We start from the raw sequence: 25452 nt of genomic DNA on the forward strand, positions 1-25452 counted from the left end.
GGCGGCTGCAGGGCGGCTGAAGGAAAAAAGGCCTAGGGCAAAGTGCCCAACACACATAAGTGTTCACACGGGAAAAAACCTGCGTCCAGTCATAGGGAAAAAGTGCCCGTGAGTAAGCTGGGTTCACACCTGAACTAGCCGGGAGTGGACATGACCAACAAGGACCACACTCCTAAAATTTAGGAGAGTTGCTATTTTTGGCTCGACTTCGATGGAAATTCTGTTCGCGTCATTACTTCTGGAATTGAGCAGATACCAAGAGTTGGCAAAGTGCCTATGACAGAATGTCTACCAGTTGGGATATTTTTAGAGAGAAAGTTTATGGAAGGACCCATCTCTTAGATTGGGACATGTGGCAAGAAAGTGGACCAAAGTGAGACAAGTGGCCTGACACTTGTTAGAAAGTGGATCAAAGTGAGACAAGTGGCCTCACACTTGTCACTTCAGCTATTGTGTGGCTCTCCACTTGTTATTGTAGCCTTCTCTTGCCATTTTCGCTCATGGGAGGCCCAAATCTATAAATTGGAGCCCTCTCTCTTCATTAATAGAGGCTCTCTTGCTGCACACTAGCCTTTACCACTGTTACAGGCTGCCCTAATGATGGCTACTCTCTTTCTCTCTCTCTTGAAGGCTGCCCATGAAGAATACCGTCTGTTGGGGACTGTTTTGGAGGCTTCCATCGCGAAGAAATACTGAAGGCAAGGGTATTTAATCATTTATTATGATTTCTAGCCATTGTACTTGTTGTACCAACCTTTGTACCTACTGTACCAGCCATTGTACTAGCCGTACTAGGCCTTGTACTTGTTGTACCATCCATTATACCGACAGTACCAACTTCTGTACTTGCTGTACCAGCCATTGTACCTGTTGTACTAGTCACTATACATACTGTACCAGCATTTGTACTTGCTGTATAGGCTGTACCAGCCATACCAGCCACCGTACCTGCTGTACCAGTCATTGTACCGGCTGTACCAGCCATTGTACTTGCTGTACCGGCTGAATGGAGAGTTGTACTTGGTGTACCAGCTCTATTGCATGAAGACCCGTGGTTTTTGGGGAAGAATGAGTACCCACACGGAGGTATATGGATTATGTTGTTGGCTCGGCATTTCTACAGCCTATGTTCCGGCTTGGTTGCCTCGTGTTGGGCTGTGTTATGACATTTGTATATGGATAATCCGGCATCTCCCGTGGGGAGAGTAAGGCCCTCAAAACTTGTACATGATATTATTCTCCTTGGGTAATAAAATACTCCAAGGGGGGGGGGGGGGGGGGGGGGGTGGCCCATTCTGGCCTCTATGCGGCGTCACACGTGCAAGCTCCATTTTCAGCATTTGTGGATGTTTTGTCCAGCTTTTAAATGTTTTAATATGCATTGATGGTATCAACAAGTGTGTCAAAGGCCCTCGGGCACCCGCCGCGAGTTACAGCTTCCAGGCACGACTCCTTCCCGTTCGGCTTTACAGGATCTCTACAGGTAGTTTGGTCACATTCTTACTGGGGATACATCCACTATCCCAGTTCACAGTGAGGGCAGGTTGGAGATAGTTCCCGATGGTAGAAGGGGGAAGCATTGGAGTTTGATGAGCATTTTATTGCTCTCCGGGACAAGGCAATAGGCCAGGTAGTTTGGGAAGGCGGAGTGGAGAATGGAGTTTACAAACTTTCAACACTCTCTCTCCAAGGTCCTCAGTTTTGTGATGAGTGGCAGTCTGGTAATGGCTACTTAAGTGTGGACACGTTGCAGATGCAGGCTTTCCGAGACCAGATGGTGGATAGCTTGCCAGTTGATGGCAGCAGTTGGCAGGAACTTTCCAGTACAGATGTTGGTAGTTCTTGTGTTCGTCAGTCAGAGGAAACTTTACAGGTAACCTATGCTCTGATGTCTTGTAGCATTCGGGACAAAGAAACTCCTGAAGATGAGGAAGTTCTTTCCATGGGGACCTATTGGAAGGCCAAGCAGGTGGCAGTTGATTACTTGCAGGTGGAGGTGGATGTTGCACATTCTCCAGGCGTTGTGGTTCCGGATTCGGAGGGGGTTGGTTACAGGTTTGAGTGGTCTTCAGAAGGTTTCTAGGACTTGGCATCCCACCGTAATAGGTGTTGATCCTTGTGAGCAGTATAATGCCTCCTTGAATGGGAAGCAGAATGGTTCATTGATCTGGTTGCTGGATACCAGATTGGACGGGAGCTTCCTGATGAGGCTGTTGAGCTCATGTTTGGAGAGGACTCTTTGGGAGGCAAGATTGCATATCTTGTGGTTTCTGCAGCATGCGAAGGATCTTGGACTCTTTTACACAGGAGGGGAATTGATGGATGGAGTCAGATTCCACGGTCGGAGTGACTTAGATTGGGGAGGAGAGCTAGACACGAGGACCTTGACATCAGGCTACAGTTTTTCCCTTGGCTCAGGAGGAGTAAGAGGCAGCCATCTTTTGCCTTGTCGTCTATAGAGGCAGAGTACCGGGCTCCTTGTGCTGCTGCTTGCGAGGTGTTGAGGTTGCAGAGGTTACTTGGCAGGATTGGGTTTCCACTAGAGGAACTGTCATGTGCACAGTGTGTATCTACCGTGTGCTACACGCACGCAAGACTAGCTTCGAGGTTTGGGGAAGCTTGGAGCTAGGCAGGCTGATTGGTGAGCTGAGTTAGGGATAGATTAACGGGCAGGCGCCCAAGTGTGGACGCTCGATGACCGGCCAAGAGCCTATAAAAGGGTGGCCAAGGTTAGTCATTAGTCGTATAGAGTCTCCTGTGATTTGTGAGAGCTCTATGGTCTGGAGCCTGGATCTAGTGCAGACGTGCACTTGCTTTACGCAGCCGAGGCCGACAGCAATCTCGAGGGCCGCGAGGGTAGCTTCGCGACGGTATGGGACGTCGCGAGGTAGAGATTGGTCGGTACGTCAACCTAGTTAGCTCAGCTCGTGGCTCGGTGGGGACAGCCAAGAACGGTTGTCATGGTTGGGAGGTGAGTTAGGCCTGCATCCCCCTTCTTGTTTGTTTGGTTTGTTTGCAGGTTTCGAGTCTCGAACCGGGAGCGTTCTATGAGGAGATCCGGTGGGGTTTTGACAGTGGTATCAGAGCGTACCTCGTGACCGAGCAAGTCAGTAGGTAGAGAAGATGAGGTCGAAGAAGAGGTATGAGTTCGAGAAGCTTGCTGTTTTTTCTATGCATGCTGCTGTTTTTTCAGTTAGTATGTGCTTTTTCATCAAAGAAACCCGTGGTGAGGGTGTAGGTAGATGGTAGGGTTGTTTTGCTTTGCAAGAAGGCTGAAGATTCGTGTTTGTGCAGTCGCATGAACTGTTGAGAGAAAACAGAAAAAATCACGTTTGCTTTTGGTTGAACATGAGAGGGAGAGCGAGTGAGAGATGCGTAGATGGGATCGTTGGCAGTTGCGTAAGGTTGTGGGCTACCGGCTGTTGAAGTCGGCGAGGCCTATGCACGAAGTCGGCCAGGCCTACGTAGGCAGGTGCCCAGGCCTACGAAGGCAGGCGCCCAGGCCTACGTAGGCAGGTGCCCAGGCCTACGAAGGCAGGCGCCCAAGCCATGCCTTCACAGACAAGCGCAGGCGCAGGCAGACATGACAGCGCCGGCAGCCACGGTCAACTGATAGCAGGCGGCGCCGCTGGCAGCACCGTCGGCAACGGCAACAGCGGGGGTGACGCCAGGCAGACAGGCCGACAACGCTAAATCCAGGAGGGAAGAGAGAGAGAAAAAAAAAATCGACGTTTTTGATTTTTTTTAGATTAAACTTTTTTTTTAAAAGTTTAAAGGTCCCCTCTAAGGTTTAAAGGTGTGTTTTTTTAAATTAAAGAAAGCAATATATATATATATATATATATAAAACACAAAAGCAAAAGCTCAAGTTGCTTTTGGGGAAGGTTATATAAACCCCTTAAGTGGGCTTCTTGCCACACATCTCTCAAGTTTTCAAGCTCTCAAGCTCTCAAGTTCTCTAGCACTTTTCTTGTGCAAGATTGAATTTTCTCTCCGCTTGCCCTCTTCAAGATGTCGACCCAAGAATCCGAGTTGGAGCCCCTTGTCGAACGCGAAGGCTTGCCTGCTACGGAAGATACCGATGCCGATCTTTTTGACGATTATGTGTCAAAATCAGATTTCCAAGAGTTCAAAGTAGCTCCCGAAGCTTCTTCTTCGGAACGTCAGGCACAAATCGCCGCCCAGATGCAAGCTTTGCAGAACTCCATCTCTCTCTTGACCACTACCCTCTCTACTTTTTCGGGTATGGATACCTTGGCCTCTGCTTTAGGCCCCAACATTACTCCGGAACAGTTTGGGGGCGAGCAAAAGTAGCGTACCAAGGAGATCGTGGACACTTGGCTACATAAGTGGCAAGTCCATTTTCAGTTTCATCCATATGATGATGGAAAAAAGATCCAGTTAGCAGTAGGTTTCCTCTAAGGCAAAGCTTTGCTTTGGTGGAAGGAACTCAACCCTAAGCCAACAACTTGGGCACAATTCGAAGACGTCTTCAAGAAGGAGTTCCTCAAGAAAGAGGATGATTATGATGTTGTTGCCCGGTTTACAGCTTTGACCATGACCTCGCAGCATCTCACTTATGAGGTCTACCTCCAGAAGTTTAGGGACTTGCAGATGAAAGCTACAAAGATGGATCCCACTACTCTTTTGGGGTTCTTCGTAGTTGGTTTATACACCAGGGCCTTTGTTGTGGGTGTGTCCGCCCTTATCAGGTGTTTTATTATTTTTTCTCACTCCCCGCATTCTTCCCCTATTTTTTCCATTTTTTCTGTGGCTTGGGAGGCAGTTCTGGGTTGGCAAGAGCACTCCAGGGCTGGGCGACTGTCCCAACAAGAGTCCTGTGGCTGGCCGATTGCACACTGATGATGCGTGGGCTTCTCGACTGCTGCTGGCCGACTGCATTCACACAGTCGTGGGCATTTTTCTGCTGGCCGACTGTATTCACTCAGTCGTGGGCATCTTTTGTGCTGGCCGACTGCTCTCCCAGGGGCATATAAATAGGCCCCCACCCCCATACCACATTTGTATTATACCCGGGATCTTCTTGTGTATATCAGAGCAGAGTTACACGCCTACATCTATCTCTCTTTTGTGCTGTTTTTTTTGCATGCGTTTTTGCTCTTGTGTTCCCAGATCTGGTCATCATCTCCGTTGCGTATTCTGCCATGGTATCAGAGCCCTAGGCTCTAGATAGGTCTTGGGATTTGTGTGAGCAAGAGGGGGACTGCTGTGTTGCTGGATTGGTGGACTGTTTTGGACTGTTCGGGAAGAGGAGAAGCAAGAGTACGGCGGGCTGGTTTGCTGGACAGCCACTTGCAGGTTTCAGTTCTTCTTTGCTCCCACCCACCCACCCTATTCAGAGTACATCCCTGCCATGGTAGATCTGTTTGAGATGGCCGAGAGGCATGTGAAGATCCTGACACTCCCCACGTTCCCGGTGGACCGTCAGTTGGACGGGAGCAACTACGGCATATGGAAGGTTATGATGGAATCTGTTCTGGAGTCTTACGACCTCGCAGATTTTGTCGTTGTTGGTGTTCCACGACCGGAAGTAGAGGAAGGGGAGTTACCGTCGACCCGAAAGGACCGGGAGGCTCAGACACACATGTGGGATTGCGTCAACGCCAGGGTCCGTTCGTTTATTTTCCTCAACTGCACACCACAGGTAATCAATCATGTAAAGCACATGACGCTAGCCAGAGGTATATGGCAGCATTTGGCCTCTCTTTACAACAGGGTATCGCCCATTAGGAGGATTTTACTTGGAAGTACAGATGCGGGTTATGAGCCCTGCAAAGTCGGCGACGATGCGGGAGCATATTAACAAGCTGCAGGCTCTTCAGCAGGAAGTTCTTCAGGCTGGGAAGGAGATATCGTCAGAGGACATGGCCATAACGTTGCTGTCGCACTTGCCCTCTTCGTACTCAGCATTTTACTCGTCGTTGATTACCAGTGGCAGGCTCAGCACCATCACGTGGGAGGAGCTTGTGCCCATGGTCTTGGACCAGGAGGAACGATTCACGAACCCTCCTCAGGGTGGAGGTTCGGAGGCCTTTACTGGCCAATGGTCGAAAGGCCGTAACTCGGGCAAAAGGAAGGCTTCATCGAAGAAGTCTTCTGAGAAGAAGTCCGACGCTGATCGCGAGAAACTGAAGGTAGAGAGGACCTGTAATGATTGTGGCGAGAAAGGCCACTATTGGAGGCAGTGTCCCAAGCGGAAGACCGAGAAGGGTGAAGATTCCTCAGCAGCAATCATGAAGACTCCGGCTTTTGTGCACCTGGAGGTGATGGACACCGATGCTTCATTTTCTTCAGGCAGGGAGGAGATTGGAGGACTCTCCGCAACGGATACTCGGGAGTGGATTCTCGATAATGGTGCTTCCAGGCACATGACTCCTTCCCGTTCCGGTTTACAGGATCTCTGCAGGCTTTCTGGTCATATTCTTACTGGGGATACGTCCACTATCCCAGTTCACAGTGAGGGCACGATGGAGATAGTTCCCGATGGCAGAGGGGGGAAGCATTCCTCCCAGGTGTTGTATGTTCCGGCACTTGGTTTTCATCTGTTGTCAGTGCATCAGGTTTGCAAGACTGGCGTACGGGTGGAGTTTGATGAGCATTTTGTTGCTCTCCGGGACAAAGTAACAGGCCAAGTGGTTTGGGAAGGTGGAGTGGAGAATGGAGTTTACAGGCTTTCAGCACTCTCTCTCCCAGGTCCTCAGGTTTGTGATGAGTGGCAGTCTGGTAATGGCCACTCAAGTGTGGATACGTTGCAGGTACAGGCTTTCCGGGACCAGATGGTGGATAGCTTACCAAGAGATGGCAGCAGTTGGCAGGAACTTTCCAGTACTGATGTTGGTAGTTCTTGTGTTCGTCAGTCAGAGGAAGCTGAACAGGTCACTTATGCTCTGATGTCTCATAGTGTTCGGGACATAGAACTTCCAGTAGTTGAGGATGTTCTTTCCACGGGGATCTTTCGGAAAGCCAGGCAGGCGGCAGGTGATTACTTGCAGAAGGAGGTGGTTTCTCCAGGCTTTGTGGTTCCGGATTCAGAGGGGGTGGTTGACAGGTTTCATCAGGTTTCCAGGACTTGTTTGTGCACCGTCACAGGTGTTGATCCTTGTGAGCAGTGTGATGCCTCTTTGACTCAGAAGCTGTATGGTTCATGGATCTGGTTGATGGACACCGGATTGGACGGGAGCTTCTTGATGAGGCAGTTGAGCTCATGGTTGCAGATGTCTCTTTGGGAGGCAGGATTGCATTTCTTGTGGTTTCTGCGGCATGCGAAGGATCATGGACCCTTGTACACAGGAGGGGGATTGTTGGATGGAGTCCGACTCCACGGTTGGAGTGACTCAGTTTGGGGAGGAGATCCGGACACGAGGAGGTCTACTTTAGGCCCAGGAGCAGGTTTTTGGAGCAGTAAGAGACGGTCATCTTTTGCCTTGTCGAGAACAGAGGCAGAGTACCGGGCTGTTTGTGATGCTGCTTGTGAGGTGAGTGAGGATGCAGAGGTTGCATTCCAGGTTTGGGCTTCCACTCGAGGAACCCATGGTCATCCAGAGGCACTTTGTTCGTGAACATATCATTGCTGATGACATCTTGCTAGAGTTTTGTTCGACGGAGGACAGTACGGTGGACCTCTTCACGAAGTCGCTCTCTCAGGATTTGCTCAGGCGGCACCCCAGCTCCCTGTTGTTGGTTTTACAGCCAGGAGCTGAGAGGGGGTGTTAGAAGTCATCTCCTGTCCAGTTTTATACACCAGGGCCTTTGTTGTGGGTGTGCCCGCCCTTATCAGGTGTTTTATCATTTTTCCTCACTCCGCGTATTTTTTTCCTATTTTTTTCATTTTTTCTGTGGCTTGGGAGGCAGTTCTGGGTTGGTAGGAGCACTCCAGGGCTGGCCGACTGTCCCAACAACAGTCCTGTGGTGGCTGGCCGACTGCACACAGATGATGCGTGGGCTTCTGGACTGCTGTCCGACTGCATTCACACAGTCGTGGGCATTTTTTTGCTGGCCGACTGTATTCACTCAGTCGTGGGCATCTTTTGTGCTGGCCGACTGCTCTCCCAGGGGCATATAAATAGGCCCCCACCCCCATACCACATTTGTATTATACCCGGGATCTTTTTATTATATCAGAGCAGAGTTACATGCCTACATCTATCTCTCTCTTGTGCTGTTTTTTCTGCATGCGTTTTTGCTCGTGTTCCCAGATCTGGTCATCATCTCCGCTGCGTATTCTGACAACTCATACCGTGTACATGTTAAAAATAACAAATGCAAAACATTGGACGAAGCCATTCTATCTATGATGATACAATGGTCTCTTCCAAGTCTAAACCCGTTACCGAGCAGGGGAACAAGCATAAAAGAAAGTTCTCCGCACCTATGGCTAACACGACTGAAGGAAAGTCTTCGGACCAACCTTCGAAGAATCCAAGTTCGACACCAGCGAAGAAGAAATGACTCCTTAAGGCTTTAAAGCTCAAGAAGGAGGGACGTTGTTTCATCTGCGAGACGAAGAAAAAGGACACATGCGTAATGAGTGCCTGAAACAAAAGGGTGCAAAGACCAACCCAGGACCCAAGCCAAAGGCAGCTAATTAGTTGTCTTTGACAGGTACGTCAGTTACTGTACTTTCTCGTCTAGTATATGTTTTGATTGTCTGTTCAACTCTAAAGTACTTGGCTTTACTGGCCATCACCAGATACGTATTCAAAAAAGGCATGTCAAAAGGACTGCCTTGCGGACTAGGTATGGCCATTATGAGTTTCTCGTATTACCTTTTGGGTTAACCAATGCTCCAGCCACTTTCCAGCAAATAATGAACGATCTTTTTCGTGAACATTTGGGAAAATTTGTGGTGGTGTTCCTGGATGATATTTTGATATATAGTCGTACTCTTGAGGATCATGTTAGACACCTCACGATTGTCTTATCTATTTTAAGACAGAATCGACTATATGTTAAGTAAATGTGAGTTTTTTATGACAAACATCATTTACTTGGGACACAAGATCACTAGAGATGGATTGAGCATTGACTATGACCAAGTTCAGAAGGTTATGGACTGGCCTATACCGCGAACAGTGAAACAACTTCGTTCTTTTCTCGGTTTTGTTGTTTTTCTTCGAAAATCTGTGCGGGAGTACTCTCAGCTCACTCTACCGATGACCGACTTATTGAAAGGTCGTGGACGTAAGTCAAATCAGCCTATCACTTGGAATAACGATTTGGATATGGCCTTCAGACTTTTGAAAGATAAAGTCAAGGAAGCACCTATCTTAGCATTACCCGATCCTAGTCGGCCTTATGTTCTTGAAACTGATGCCAGTGACTATGCCATTGGGGCTACTCTATTTCAAGATGGTAGACCGGTTGCTTTTGAAAGTAAAAAGTTAGATGACACTCAATCTCGTTGGGAAACCCTTGAGAAGGAGCTTTATGCTGTGATTCATGCTCTCAAGGTTTAGAGACATTATTTATATGGCTCCAAATTTGTGGTATTGACTGACCATCAGTCAATCAAGTATGTGAGTGATGCGGATGATTTGATAGGAAGGAAAGCTCTTGATTTTGAGATCCGTTATCGGAAAGGGTCCATGAATAGTGTTGCAGATGCGCTTAGTCGAATTAGAGAGGTGAATACTTTGTCGTTCACCGAGATTTCTACTGACTTTTCAGTCATTGAGAGGGCTTTGCAGGACTGATAGTTATTTTGGTCCATTTTGGTAGAAGATCCAGGACGGGAGCTCATTGATTGACCAAGACTCAATGACTGAGCAGTCTACCAGGAGGCCAGTGGATGATTCGGAATGGTTTACTATTCCGTAATGACAAAATTTGTGTACCACAGATCCCGGACATTCGGTCCAAGATTCTTAAGGAGTGTCACGACGCCCCTTCTGCTGGACACCCCGGGGTACAGAGGACACTATCGTTAGTGAAACACACTTTTTATTGGCCAAAGATGAAAGGGTATGTAGAAGATTATGTTCTCAAGTGTCAAATTTGTCAGGCAAATAAAGCTGAACGCTTTAGACAGGCTGGGTTGTTGCATCCTTTGCAAATTCCAGGTAATAAATGGGAAAGTATTTCCATGGATTTTATTACCGGATTGCAAGAACACATCAAGGCCACGATTCTATTTGGGTTGTGGTAGATCGCTTGACAAAAATGGCTAGATTTTTACCGACCCGGAAGACTATTACAGCTACGCAATTAGCACGGCAGTTTATCGAGCAATTGTTTAGACTGTATGGGTTACCGCAGAACATAGTCAGTGATAGGGACTCTAAGTTTACGAGTGATTTTTGGAAACTTGTTTTTGAGAAGTTGGAAACAACTTTGAATTTGAGTTCCTCAGATCATCCTCAATCTGATGGCCAGACTGAAAGAGTGAATCAGATTTTGGAAGATATGCTTCGAGCATATGTATCCAAAAGACAGAGTTCATAGGAGGATTATCTTCCTATTTTAGAATTTGCATATAATAGTACTAAGCATTCGAGTACAGGTTTTAGTCCTTTCATGCTTATGTATGGTTTTCAACCTAGATCACCTGTTACAGTAGGATTATGAGGACTTCAGCATGATGCAGCACGTAATTTTTTGCAAGATATGCAAGAAATGTTACAAGTTGCGAAGGAATCTATTAGAAGTGCTCAAGATCGAGACAGATTTTATTCTAATAGACATCGTTCACCCAGAGAGTTCTCTGAAGGAACGATGGTGTATTTGCGAGTTCCGAAAGATTCCGAGACTTTACGGACAGGTCGATCTCCGAAATTATCTCCTAGATACTGTGGACCATTTCGTATTACACGAAGGATTGGTTCAGTTGCATATGGATTGGATTTGCCTTCTCATGTGAAAGTTCATCCTGTATTTCATGTCAGTAGACTTAAGGAAGTACTGGGTGGAGCAGATCAGTTAGTTACTCCTCAAGAAATCATAGATGTCGAGGACATGACATTTGTTCCGCACGAACTTGAAAAGATTCTTTGATTTCGTGAAAGAAGATTGCGTAATACGCTTATCACGGAATACAAGATCAAGTGGAAGGATCGTGTTGAGGAGGACGCTGTCAGAATACGCAGCGGAGATGATGACCAGATCTGGGAACACAAGAGCAAAAAACGCATGCCGCAGAAACCACAGGAAACGCAATCCTGCCTCCCAAAGAGTCATCCGCAACCATGAGCTCAACCGCCTCATCAGGAAGCTCCCGTCCAATCTGGTGTCCATCAACCAGATCAATGAACCATACAGCTTTTGAGTCACAGAGACATCACACTGCTCACAAGGATCAACACCTGTTACGGTGCACAAACAAGTCCTGGAAACCTGATGAAACCTGTCAACCACCCTCTCTGAATCCGGAACCACAAAGCCTGGAGAAACCACCTCCTTCCGCAAGTAAGCACCTGCCACCTGCCTGGCTTTCCAATAGGTCCCCTTGGAAAGAACATCCTCATCTACTGGAAGTTCTATGTCCCGAACACTATGAGACATCAGAGCATAAGTGACCTGTTCAGCTTCCTCTGACTGACGAACACAAGAACTACCAACATCAGTACTGGAAAGTTCCTGCCAACTGCTGCCATCTCTTGGTAAGCTATCCACCATCTGGTCCCGGAAAGCCTGTACCTGCAGCGTATCCACACTTGAGTGGCCATTACCAGACTGCCACTCATCACAAACTTGAGGACCTGGGAGAGAGAGTGCTGAAAGCCTGTAAACTCCATTCTCCACTCCACCTTCCCAAACCACTTGGCCTGTTGCTTTGTCCCGGAGAGCAACAAAATGCTCATCAAACTCCACCCGTACGCCAGTCTTGCAAACCTGATGCACTGACAACAGATGAAAACCAAGTGCCGGAACATACAACACCTGGGAGGAATGCTTCCCCCCTCTGCCATCGGGAACTATCTCCATCGTGCCCTCACTGTGAACTGGGATAGTGGACATATCACCAGTAAGAATATGACCAGAAAGCCTGCAGAGATCCTGTAAACCGGAACGGGAAGGAGTCATGTGCCTGGAAGCACCACTATCGAGAATCCACTCCCGAGTATCCGTTGCGGAGAGTTCTCCAATCTCCTCCCTGCCTGAATAAAATGAAGCATCGGTGTCCATCACCTCCAGGTGCACAAAAGCCGGAGTCTTCATGATTGCTGCTGAGGAGTCTTCACCCTTTTCGGTCTTCCGCTTGGGACACTGCCTCCAGTAGTGGCCTTTCTCGCCACAATCATTACAGGTCCTCTCTGCCTTCAGTTTCTCGCGGTCAGCGTCGGACTTCTTCTCAAAAGACTTCTCCGATGAAGCCTTCCCTTTGCCCGAGTTACGGCATTTCGACCGTTGGCCAGTTAAGGCCTCCGAACCTCCACCCTGAGGAGGGTTCGTGAATCGTTCCTCCTGGTCCAGGACCATGGGCACAAGCTCCTCCCACGTGATGGTGCTGAGCCTGCCACCACTGGTAATCAACGACGAGTAAAATGCTGAGTACGAAGAGGGCAAGTGTGACAGCAACGTTATGGCCATGTCCTCTGAAGATATCTCCTTCCCAGCCTGAATACTGAAGAGCCTGCAGCTTGTTAATATGCTCCCGCATCGTCGACGACTTTGCACGGCTCATAACCCGCATCTGTACTTCCAAGGAAATCCTCTTCATGGGCGATACCCTGTTGTAAAGAGAGGCCAAATGCTGCCATATACCTCTGGCCAGCGTCATATGCTTTACATGATTGATTACCTGCGGTGTGCAGTTGAGAAAGATAAACGAACGGACCCTGGCGTTAACACGATCCCACATGTGTGTCTGAGCCTCCCGGTCCTTTCGGGTTGACGGGAACTCCCCTTCCTCTACTTCCGGCTGTGGAACACCAACAACGACGAAATCAGCGAGGTCGTAAGACTCTAGAACAGATTCCATCATCACCTTCCATATGCCGTAGTTGCTCCCGTCCAACTGACGGTCCACCGGGAACGTGGGGAGTGTCGGGATCTTCACATGTCTCTCGGCCATCTCAAACAGATCTGCCATAGCGGGGATGTACTCTGAAAAGGGTGGGTGGGTGGGAACAAAGAAGAACTAATACCTGCAAGTGGCTGTCCAGCAAACCAGCCCGCCTTCCTCTTGCTTCTCCTCTTCCCGAACAGTCCAAAACAGTCCACCAATCAGCCACAAAACAGTCCCCCTCTTGCTCACACAAATCCCAAGAACTATCTAGAGCCTAGGGCTCTGATACCATGTCAGAATACGCAGTGGAGATGATGACCAGATCTGGGAACACGAGCAAAAAACGCATGCAGAAAAAACAGCACAAGAGAGAGAGATGTAGGCGTGTAACTCTGCTCTGATATACACAAGAAGATCCCGAATATGATACATGTATGGTATGGGGGCTGGGGGCCTATTTATATGCCCCCAGATAGGCAGTCGGTCTGTTGAAAAAGCCTCCACGACTGTAGCATCAGTCGGCCAGCACTGAATGAAGCCCACGACTGTATATGCCCAGTCGGCCAGCAGCACAGAGGTCCACGACTGCTGTTGGGCAGTCGGCTAGTCACCTGTCTGCTGATGGGCCAGTCGGCCAGCTACTCAGTGCTCCTGCCAGCTCAGAACTGCTTCCCTAGCCACTGAAAAATGGGAAAAAATAGGGGAAAAATGCGGGGAGTGAGGAAAAATGATAAAACACCTGATAAGGGCGGGCACACCCACAACAAAGGCCCTAGTGCATAAAACTAGACAGGAGATGACTTCTAACAGATGCTACATGGGAGACATTGACTACTCTTCAGAGAGATTACCCTGGCTTTTTAGTGAGCTCAGGAGTGAGCTCTTAGAGGAAGGGGAGTATGTCATGTGCACAATGTGTATCTACCGTGTGCTACACGCAAGCAAGACTAGCTTCGAGGTTTGGGGAAGCTTGGAGCTAGGCAGGCTGATTGGCGAGCTGAGTTAGGGATAGACTAACGGGCGGGCGTCCAAGTGTGGACGCCCGATGACCGGCCAAGAGCCTATAAAAGGGTGGCCAAGGTTAGTCATTAGTCATATAGAGTCTCGCGTGATTTGTGAGAGCTCTATGGTCTGGAGCCTGGATCTAGTGCAGACGTGCACCTGCTTTACGCAGCCGGGGCCGATAGCAATCTCGAGGCCCGCGAGGGTAGCTTCGCGACGGTATGGGACGTCGCGAGGTAGAGATTGGTCGGTACGTCAACCTAGTTAGCTCAGCTCGTGGCTCGGTGGGGACAGCCAAGACTGTGGGCATGCCCACGGCTGTCATGGTTGGGAGGCGAGTCAGGCCTGCACCCCCCTTCTTGTTTGTTTGGTTTGTTTGCAGGTTTCGAGTCTCGAACCGGGAGTGTTCTACGAGGAGATCCTTTGGGGTTTTGACAGGAACCCACGGTCATCCAGAGGCATTTTGTTCATGAAAAGATTGTTGCTGATGACATCTTGCTAGAGTTCTGTTCGACGGAGGACAGTGCGGTGGACCTCTTCACGAAGTCTCTACCTCAGGCTTTGCTCGGCGGCACTCTAGCTCCCTGGGGTTGGTTCCACATCCTTGAGCTGAGAGGGGGTGTTAGCAATCATCTCCTGTATGTATATTTACACCAGGGCCTCTGTTGTGGGTGTGCCGGCCTTGATTAGGTGTTTTCTCATTTTTCCCCACTCTCCATATTTTTTCCTATTGTTTCTATTGTGGGAGGCTATCCTGTGCATGTTGGCTACCTCTGTTTGCTGGCCGATGCAGGATTGTCTGCTATGATTTGGCCGACTGCATTTTTACTTGCCGATTGTACTTTTGTTGGTCGGGTGTCTTTAGGCTGTTGTCGGCTGCCCTTTATGCTGGCCGACTGGTTCATAGGGGCCATATAAAATGGCCCCTTGCCCCCACACAGCTTGTATTGGGTATTCCGGGTTTTCTCTTGTGTATATAGTAGAGTTATACGTCTCTCTCTCTCCCTTTCTATTGCTGTGTTTTTCTGCAGTGCACTTGCTCTTGTGTTCTCATATTTTGTCTTCATCTCCGCTGCATATTCTGACACTACCCTAGCTGCGTTCTCCTTGGGACTATGCTTAGTGGCTGAGCCTGAATGCTCTGATACCAATGTTGCATGCATGGAAGCCTTCCTGTATTGATCCACAACCCTAAGCCTAAGTAAGAACAAGATGGTGAATGAAAAAGATTAAGACAGAGGAGAGAAGATAGAGAGAGAGTTGGTGTTATGGTTTTCTTTGTATTATAGTACAAAAAGGTGACATAAATGTCTGTATAACTTCTTGGCCCTTGATCTAGACTCTACCCCATAGGGCGACCTTTGGCCTGCATATGTATATGATGTTTGGGCTGCTGGTTGGCCAGGGAAAGAAGTCGGTCAGCAACAAGACATAAAAAATGGGTAAACAAAATCCCTTTTAGGCTAGATAAAATATCAAATTAGGTATATTTTCACACACCTTCGAGTTATGATCTCCACTTCCAAGTCTTGCTGAAGAACTGAGCATCTGTTCCACTGCTGTACCCGTGCTTGCTATCCCTTTCTCTTAACACAGCAGCGGTGTCACCTGCCAGAGCTGATCATGCCTGATGCTACCATGTTTGTACAACTTCTTGGCCCTTGGTCTACCCCATAGGGTGACCTTTGGCCTTCTACATGCTACTAATGACTTCGAAGCTTCTCCTTTCCTCGAAAATGTCAATAAATTTCAGAATCCATTCCGATGTCCAGTAGCTACAACAGTTTTTGCAATTGGTACTGCGGTCTTCGCGTTGGAGGTAACTAGGAGGAGGGCTCGCGGTTCAAAAGGTTATGATTTATGCAAATGATGATTATATTTATATAGGGACTTGTTAGAGCTGGTCGGCCAAGAGAAAGGGCTGTTGGCCTGTTCATCTGTCCACGACTTGATAAATTCAGCAGTAAATGCTGTCTCGTTCACACGTGTGGCCTTCATGTTGTCCTTGCTGCTGACTGGCTGCCCATACTGCTGTCAACTGCTCCTAAGCCCATAAACTAGCCTTGCTAATGTCCTAAATGCTATCCTAAATCAGGGAATATGCTGAGGTTTATGTTATGGCACGGGAGTGCACGTGACACCTCCTAAGACATTCCCACCCTTGGAAATAATTAGGGGAAACTCAAACTATTTGACAACTGACTCCATAATCTACTTCACCTGCACCTACTCTGGGGCGCTGATGACGTGAGTAGGGATGTTGTAGCACCTAGGCCATACTATGCATGATGAAGTTGATGATCTTATACTTCGTGATTGAACAATATTTGGGGTAAAGTTTGCACTTTTTGTATTCTTGTCTTTACTTGTTTTGTTTTAGTGAGTTAGTCATTTAAAGTTTGTTTTGCTAATTAGTCATTAAAAATTTGTTTAGGTTGTTTGTTAGAAATTCTTTTGTTGTGGTTCAATAAAGAATTTGTGTGTGTGTGTGATTTAGTTATGTATTTGTCTATTTTTGCAAGTTATTATTACTACTACTACTATTATTATTATTATTATTTTCTCGGGGGTTCTCTATTAAGCTTTTTTTTTTAAAAAATTTGTTTGTTTTTGGTGATTCACTTCTTTCTTTTAAAATTATTCGTAAGTGATGGTATATCTACTTCACCATGTCTGCTCTTTCCACTCATAACTCTGCCATAGGAATTGACTAAATCTACAGCCACTGTTCCTACAACTCTCTCACCCTAATCTACTGTTTATTGCCAAAACAATGGATATGTACAATAGTTCTTGGATCTAGACTTAGATCGGCTTCATATATGCTAGCCTAATGTGCATACAAAAGATCTTGCTAATTCTAGAGCTTGGTCGGGCTCTCCAGATACTTGTGTTTGTGTCTAGAGCTGCCTCGGGCTGTGTCTATGTGGGGGTTCTTGTCAACACCTAAGAGATTCCTGAGAGATCAGATTTTTCTATCCTACAATGACCTTTGACGTCCTTTCTCTATAGGGATAGGATGGCAAGTCGTTTTCAGGTCGGGCATCCATTTTAAGGTCATAAAACATCATCAAAATAACCATTAAATAGGGTCATTTTGTGCCCAACTTATGTCCCAACCTTTGGGCCATGTTGTAGGCACCTTTGGGCGCCTATTGGGCTGTCCAAACTGCTCAAATCAGACCATATTTTGGATGGTCTTGATCTCGGGGGCGGGGACATCTGGCTTTGCACACTCTCTTAGGTGGCTTCCCGGGTGCGTGGGGCCAAAGGGTGGCAGGCTTGGATGTGTCATCCATGGCCTACATGCTCCCTCTCCTCCTGTCTAGCCTGGGTGTGGTAGCTGCTGTGGTCATCCGGTGGGGCCTAAAAAAGTCTTTAATGGAGGTCTGAGCAGTGTCATAGTAGACACTGATCCTGCTTCCTTGAGTGGTGCCTCATTCAACTCCCAATGATGGAGAAGCTCAGCAAGTACAAGCCCCGGCATCTCTGATCTCAATACTGCATCACCCGTGCAAGGGACCAAAACAATCACGGAATCGGCAATGGAATCTACCATGTATCTCATAGTAGACTGACCATCTGTACAAGAAGTGCTACTTTGTCTCCATCTCCCCAGTCGGGCATAACCTGCCTCCCGTGGAATGCCCTCAGCTCTTCCAGTCTCTATCCAAAGGCAATGTGAGGATATCCTGAGAGAGAGAGAGAGGTTTATTAATGTCTAGACCAAAGAAGTACATGGTTTACACTCTGTGATTGGAGATGCCTAGAGAATGCTATTGCAACTGAGTAATGATGTACTGTAACCTGGCACACACAAGAGAGAGAGAGAGAGAGAGAGAGAGAGAGAGAGTTCTTTCTTATTGCCTTGTCTTTTGTGATGCTGTATCTTAGGTTATATTGTGAAGGTGAAAAGGGGACACCTGACTTGTCTACAGGATAGCGTTCCCCTGAAAATATTGCTTACAAATACAAAAGTTGGCCGAAATACGAAAGCTTTGGTTGCTGGGGTTGGGGAGCGTGCAGCTAGGCATTCAAAAGCCATGACTGCTGTATTTGAAGCCACTGATGCCATAACCGAGGAAGTAGTTGAAATCCTCCAGTCAGTTTCTGGATGGGAGACATCTAGAAGTGACCAAGAAGGCAAGCTTGAGGAGCTGGTGGAGATAAATCAAGGCTTGCTCCAATCGATGGGAGTCAGCCATCCTTCGATTGAAGCCATTTGCAGAACAATGTCAAAATATCAGCTGCGGTCAAAACTCACAGGCGCTGGTGGTGGTGGTTGTGTTCTGACTATTATACCTGACCGTATCCTTTAAGACAATTGTTTGTTTGATTTATATCTAACAGTATTGAAATTGTATTATATTATATATTGTAATTAAAGCAGTATGCATTAGCTCAGAATGTTCATTTGATGCCTTGACTTGATCCCCCAGAAATAACTTCAAAAACCTTAGATAAGGTTAAGAACGATCTTGAAGCCCAGGGATATGATTGTTTTGAAGCTGCTATTGGGGGTCCAGGAGTACAGCTGACTCCTGGGCTTTCGTAGTAACTACGTTTGTAGTGTACTGAAAAGAACCTCAGGTGGTGCAATTCGTTTATCACATCTAAAATCAGTGTATTTCTTGACATTTTAAAATTTTCTCTTGTCGGTGTTGAAGACATGGGGGAGACATGACTCATTTATAGGTTTGCTGTGGGATTGTGTGTGTGTGTGTGATGGTCTATGTAAGGCTTGAGAAGAGCAGAGGAGGTTTCATGGATAATAGGGATCAAGAATTGACTTCTTATAGGCTGTTCATGGATATCTCGCATAGGTATTAGTTTATTGAAAAAAATGGCATGTGTTTCCAATCAATGATTGGGAATGTGGGTATGGAATGGGTACAGTCACTATATGCTTTGTTACTGCTTAAATATATACTTGAAATTAAAGCTCCAATTAGTGACGTTACTTCTCAAGCACCACTCGAAAGCACCAAACATACTACACGGAGTTACAGGGGCTTTCTTCAACACTGCAGTTGATATCGTGCTGGCCAAATTAAAGGGAAACACAAGGCCAAGCACTACAAGGACTTGATTCATGACTTGGCAAAGTATGGGGCACCTGCAGATTAGTAGAGCATCTGGCTGGGCAGCTCCAGGTGAGAGGCGGATAGCAGCAGGTGGGTGCCTGCCTACGTGTGGACCAGCCAGTGGGCGGATGCCCAAAATGAAATTATGGCATGCTAGTCGAGCAGGTTGGACTGAAAAGTGGTGTAAATGGGTATAAAGGTGTTAGAAAAGTGCCTATGCCATAGTGTTCTTCAGAAGAGTCTAGGGCTTTACTATAGTTTTAAACCTGTAGTCACTGGACAGGCTTTGTATGTAGAGTGTTGGTGGGGCATTGGCTTTGTTTTTTAGAATACTATCGTAGTAGTAGTTATAGGTTATTGGTGTGCTCTCGTGTTTCTATGAAGTCTTTTGTTGCGTTGATCATCTCCATTAACACTTGCACTTGACTAGTAGCCTTGTGTTTGGTATTAGAGCTGTTCGTGATTTTTGCTTGATGAGGGGATGGCTTGTAGAATTAGGGGAAACACATTTGGGTCTGGGAATTATCTTCTTTTGGGTACCCTTTAGTCTATAATTTGGAGGATAAAGCAGAGTGCTTGGAGTACCTTGAGCAACCGTAGGAGCATCTCTTTGAGCGTCGCTCTCGATCTCGTCTATGAGATTGTCATGGGAGTTGGTATGATTGGTGTCACCTTGTTATGGTGGGAGGACTAGTCGGAGCATCATGGGGCTTGGGCTTGGACTTGGGATGGCTATCATTGGAAAATTTTGAAGTTTACTTTTGTGGGCTATTGATGCTATCTTAAGATACAATGGAAGATTTTCTCTAAGAAGCACAAGTAGAGTGAGGAAGTAGTCAAAGGAGTTCTCTTGTGGGCTATCATTGCTATCTTAAGATACAATGAAAGATTTTCTCAAAGATGCGTAAGTAGAGTGAGCAAGTAACTAACTACTTGGTCCAATTTAGGAAGCTCTTGCTCATGCTCCAAGCATTCATTAAGCCGAAGGAGCGTATGGGATGACTTGAAGCGATCCTTGCTGTTATGTAGCTAGACACTAATCTATGGATTAGGGAACTAATCCAGCGGGGTTAGGGAGCCCTGGGATTAGGGATTAACAGGCTGATACTTGGCTAGGGTTCTTGGATTGACAAAACAAGCTTAGTGGTCTTTTATAACGAGGTAGCTACTTATGCATAGTTATCAGAGCTTGGGTTATTATAAGACAGTTGTGCAGATGCACCACTAACGGTCTAGCTTCGACTAGGAGAGCAGCCATGTACATGGTGAGTATGTAGATTGGTGTGCCAAAGGCCTACAGGCAGGCTTTGGTGGTATGGCATGTCGGAGTTAGACACGGGCCTATGGGATTGTGCAGGAAGCCCTAGCCTTGGCTCGGAGGAGATCGGTGGATAGCCGGTCACGGTTGGGAGGTGAGCTAGCCTGTTACCTCGTGATTTGGTTAAGGACTAACGTTGGTTTTGGTTGTTCAGGGAAGGACTTTACAGTTGGTATCATAGCAACCCTAATACGGAGGCTGAAGAGGTATGCGTGTCTAGGCGTTGTAGGTGTCGGATTTCCCAGGTATGCCTCTCATCGTTTCTCTTTCTATCAAATCGATGCTCTACAGAAGTTGTACAAGGTTGTTGTTGGCTTCAAGGTTGCATGGGTTTGTGCGTGAGAGGGGATGAGAAAAGTTGAATCGCTGCGGTTTTTGATGTGTGTATATGAATGTAGCAAAACAAGTACCCATTTTGGGGCATGAGGCGGTTTGTAAGGTATGAAGCCTATGATGGCCAGCCTTAGGACAGCCAAGATAGGCTACCCTAGGCGGTTGTGTTGGGGCAGCAGCCAGGGCAACCAGCTAGGGCGGCCAACCGGCCGGACTAGCCAGGCAACCAGGTCAGCGAGGCCAACCAATCGACCAAGAGCAGCTAGGCCAGGCGGCTCAGCCACCAGCTAGCGGTTTGCTGTATCAGAGCTGTGGGTAGCAGACAGGTGGACAGAGAGGCAGATCACACGGGCAGGGCTGGGTGCCACGAAAAGTTGGCGCACATGAAAAAACTGTAGACCGACAATTTTAGCATTTAAAAAAGCAGCATCGTTTTTTGGGAAAAGCAAGACGCGATGGTTATTTGCTAAATATATGGCACCAAAATGTTTTTTTTTCCATTTCCATTAAAAGGGAGTCAAACAAAAATAAAGTACATGTGAGTTTTTTCATTAAAATTGAAAAGCACTTGGGTTTTTTGAAAAAAACTGAAAAATTAACTTAACCTCTCCACTTTTTAGTATAAAAGGAGGGGTTTGCTTAGGCGTTCTCCTCCTTGGTTAAGAGGGCTGAAAGTACATTTGTACTTGTGATCGTGGGTGAGTGGGATTGAACGACACATCATCTCGACACGTGAGTTTTTCCTTGAACATCAGCAAATTATCTTGGTTTGTCATGGTTGATGAAGTACAGAACAATTGTGGGGGATGGACGAGAATGTTCAATCTGATGGACGGCTATCAGGATGAAGATGTGATGGTCGATGACGTGGTCACTAAGGTTGACTTCGATGCAAGGATGACCTTGCTTTAGCAACAGATTGCCAACTTGACTAACACCATGGTGGTTATGCAAGCAACTTAGGCGGGTCAAGTGTGATAGCAAGGGGGGGTTTGCACCCTCTTTTATTCTAGAGCCCTATACGAGGGAGAGGAAATAGATTACTCAGGAGGTAGTTGACTCCTAGCTTCACAGATGGGGTATGCACTTTGAGTTCCATCTTTTCAAGAATTCCTAACATGAAAAGTGCTTACATGGTGGAAAGAGTTACGAGTGAAGCCCACGACATGGTAGATTTTGAGCAGGTTTTCCGAGAAGAGTTTTTGCAAGTTGAGGATGAATACAACATAGTCTCCAAGTTTAAAAACTTGGAAATGAAGAATATGCCTTTCGACACATTTGTAGAAATTTCGAGAGTTGTAGGCTCGGGCAACTCACATGGATCCTATCACTATTCTGGGATTCTTTGTGGATGGATTGCCTAATGGATATCAATGCTAGATCATAAATAATCTTTGGGAGCCAGAGTAGTAAAATGCCTCCACTACATTTCTACGTTGACAGATATAATAGTCTTTGTAGTAGGCTACACTCTCTTGTCCTTGCTCAAGCCCAAAGAAGGTTGTAAGCAAGAAAGCTCTCTCGTGCACAAGAGCACTCCATATGGTGGGCCGTTTGTGGAGCTGCTAGAATGTGTTTAGAGGTGGAGATCTTTGAATGTCTCTATATGGACATCGTTGTGCTACGATGATTATATCTTCGGAGGTCATTGGGGATCTTCTTGGAGGTGGGATAACCGGCCTCCAAAGATTCTCTTTCTCCCTACTCGCCTTCCCATATCATTTTACAAGCTTGAAGCCATTTTGCAGCACTAAAAGATGCCACTTTTCTTTCAATTCATGGGTAAGAAGTTGTTTTTACAAGCAAAAAGCTAATTAGTGCCAACAGATGTAGCAAAAGAACCTCCAAAAATAGCTCCTATCAATCTTCTTTCACCCTCGATTCTTAGAGTAAGAAAGTGCCCTATGTGGTGATCATCTAAGACCACCACATGGGAAGTTGTAATGTTCCAAGAGGGGGCTCACAAAGTGGCAGGGAAGAAGGTGAAAGGTGGTGGTTAGTAGCCACCTACCTCCACATGTCTAAGTTGCCAAGAATGTCTTCCACCTTTCCCATTTGGTACACCACCGTCCCCTTCTTAAAAACCTACTTCCATTGCTAGTGAGGACACATCAATCAGCATGTCGACATGTGGTATCACAACTTCCCTAATAAACGCCTTTAATAAACTTGAAGATTTTTTCTCACAAGGCCACACACATGGCTAGAAAATTGGTCATTTTCACCAATATCATTACCTCTCCTTTGTGTATGTCCAGACTACTAGTCGCTTGTTGGCATGGAACTCTTCCTCGAATACTCAAAACTATGGCACTCTTGCTAGAATTATTCACCCTTGCCCTTCTATAGGTGGCATTGTGTCCCTCGCTTGGGAGCTTCCTGCGTCTTTAAGGTCGTTGCAATACGAACTGTGTCTAATAGACTCTAAGGTCAATGCGCACAAATAAATGTGTGCAAATGTGAAGTCCTTCCCTAAATCTTCCTAAACACAACCGAAACCAAGGTTAGTCCTTAACCAAATCATGAGGGTAAAAGGCTAGCGCACCTCCCAATTGCGACTGACATGCACCGATCTCCCTTGAGCCAAGGGTAGGGCAACCTACGTCCTCACCGTGTGCGTGGCATGAGCATGTCTGCTCTCTTGGTCCAAGCCAGATCATTAGTGGTGCATCTCCACAACCAGGTCTCATAATAATCCAAGCTCTCACTTATATTGATAACTACACCATAAATAGCTAACTCACTATAAAAGGATATTAAGCTTGTTTTATCAATACAGGAACCCGATCCAAGTATCGGCTTGTTAATCCCAAATCCCGGTGGCCCCCCCCCCCTAACCCTATCGGATTAGTTCCTTTATCCATAGATTAGTGTCCAGGTACATAACATTTTTCCCCTCTTCAAACATTTATGCTTAAATGAAATTAGGGAAACACTTACTCAAACTACCTGCTACCGACTCCTCCCAAGTCGAGGAGTCCTCACCCTATCTTTCCACTTAATTTTATATTCAAGGATCAACTTGTTCCTAAGTTGTCCATCCTTGAAATCTATAATCCTTTCGGGTTCATGTGAAACTTAGGACAAGTCCTTAACCTCAACAAGTTCCTGAGTGATTAGAAGGCTATCCTCAGCTCGTAACATCTCTTTCAGTTGACTGGTGTGAAAGACTAGATGAACTTTTACATTTGGAGACGACTCTAGTCTATAAGCAACCTCATCAATCTTTTCCAAGATGCTGTAAGGTCCAGAGTACCTAGGGGATAACTTCCCAAGCTTCCCCGTATCTAACGTCTTTGAACTCTTGGGCACTCTCAAATAAACTAGCATTCCCTCGGTGTGAACGCTACTATCAGCATAAAATCATGCACAATCCTATGCACTTTTGATAGCTTCTTGTGCACTGACTAGCATTTCCTGAATCCCCGTTAAGAAATCTCTAGCTGTATCAATCTGAATACCCTTAAGTCCAACTGACACTGGAGATCTAGATTGGTATCCGTACATTAGCATAAATGGACTGTAACTAGTAGCCACATGCCTAGCCTTGTTATAGGCAAACTCGACCATTGGGATGTAGTTCTCCCAAGAGGTATGCACAAAGCATATCCTCCAAAACCAGATTCCCATCTCTGTTTGCCCATCAAATTGAGAATGATCAAAGTAACTCATACTTAACGTAGTCTCCAATCTTTGAAATTAGCTCCCATAAATGTTTAGAAAATTTCGAGTCCCTATCATTGACTATATCAAAAGGTAGTCCATGCAACCTGAAAAGCCGCCCAACAAATTGTTGCGCCAATTCGGTCGCCTTCACCTAGGTAAAAATCATGCCATCTTCGTCAATCTGTCAACCACCACCTAGATAGCATCATGCCCTTTGATAGTCTGTGGAAAACCTACAATGAAGTCCATGGAAATACTCTCCCATTTACCCCCTGGGATCTCTAGAGGATGTAACATACCTCCAGCCCTAAGTCATTCAGCAGCCTTATTCACTTGACATTGACGACACTTTATCACATAGTCTTGAACATATGCCTTCATCTAAGGCCAATAAAACATTCGTTTTACTAAATCATAGGTTCGTTGTACCCCTAGATGACCCATTGTAGGAACATTCATACAGGATCCTCTTCCTAATCTCGACGTTATCCGATACACAAACCTTCCCATTCCGAAATAGCAATCGATTTCGAGTAAGACTACCTACCACACTCACGGATGGCATGACTCTCGAGTCTCGGGCTAGAGCTCCCTACCTAGACCTGCATAAGACTACTTGCCACCCTCATGGATGGCATGACTCTTGAGTCTCGGTCTAAAGCTCCCTACCAATACCGCTAAAATGACGATCGGTCTCACATAGCCCCTCTTTCCATATCAAAATCTTGGATCAACTCAACCCACCGTGCCTTCCTTTCCCTTAACTCAGGTTTATCACATATGTACTTAATCGACTCAGCACAACAAACTTGGTCCCATAAAGATAATGTCGCCAAGTTTTCAGTGCGTGTCATTAGGTAGCCTTTAGACATCTTTTGGGCCTTGTAAGGATTCCTAATTTTCAGGGATTAAGGCTAATTTTGAGCATTGTTAAGGAGACAAGGACAATAAAGAGGCCTACTTGGAGCCTATAGTTTGCTCTTTCTAGCCTATAATTTTAGGGTCTAAAGTAGCCATTTTCTCTCTCTCTCTCTCTCTCTCTCTCTCTCTCTCTCTCTCTCTCTCTCTCTCTCTCTCTCTCTCTT

The 25452-nt window shown here is 46.5% G+C and overlaps 1 protein-coding gene across 1 annotated transcript in view; it reads left to right on the forward strand.

Moving 5' to 3' along the window:
- The window catches only part of MK (mevalonate kinase), a 43890-nt gene extending 25131 nt beyond the window's left edge, over positions 1-18759 (forward strand). The window contains exons 4-5 of the mRNA XM_086778329.1: positions 17861-18274; positions 18406-18759. Of these exons, the coding sequence (XP_086634455.1) occupies positions 17861-18274; positions 18406-18521 (530 nt within the window). The 3' untranslated portion in view covers positions 18522-18759. The remainder of the gene's footprint in view (positions 1-17860; positions 18275-18405) is intronic.
- Positions 18760-25452: the final 6693 nt, after the last annotated feature.

The sequence above is a fragment of the Cibotium barometz genome, chromosome 39, assembly GCF_041138505.1.
Source record: "Cibotium barometz isolate CiBa-2024 chromosome 39, ASM4113850v1, whole genome shotgun sequence".
Lineage (NCBI taxonomy): Eukaryota > Viridiplantae > Streptophyta > Polypodiopsida > Cyatheales > Cibotiaceae > Cibotium > Cibotium barometz.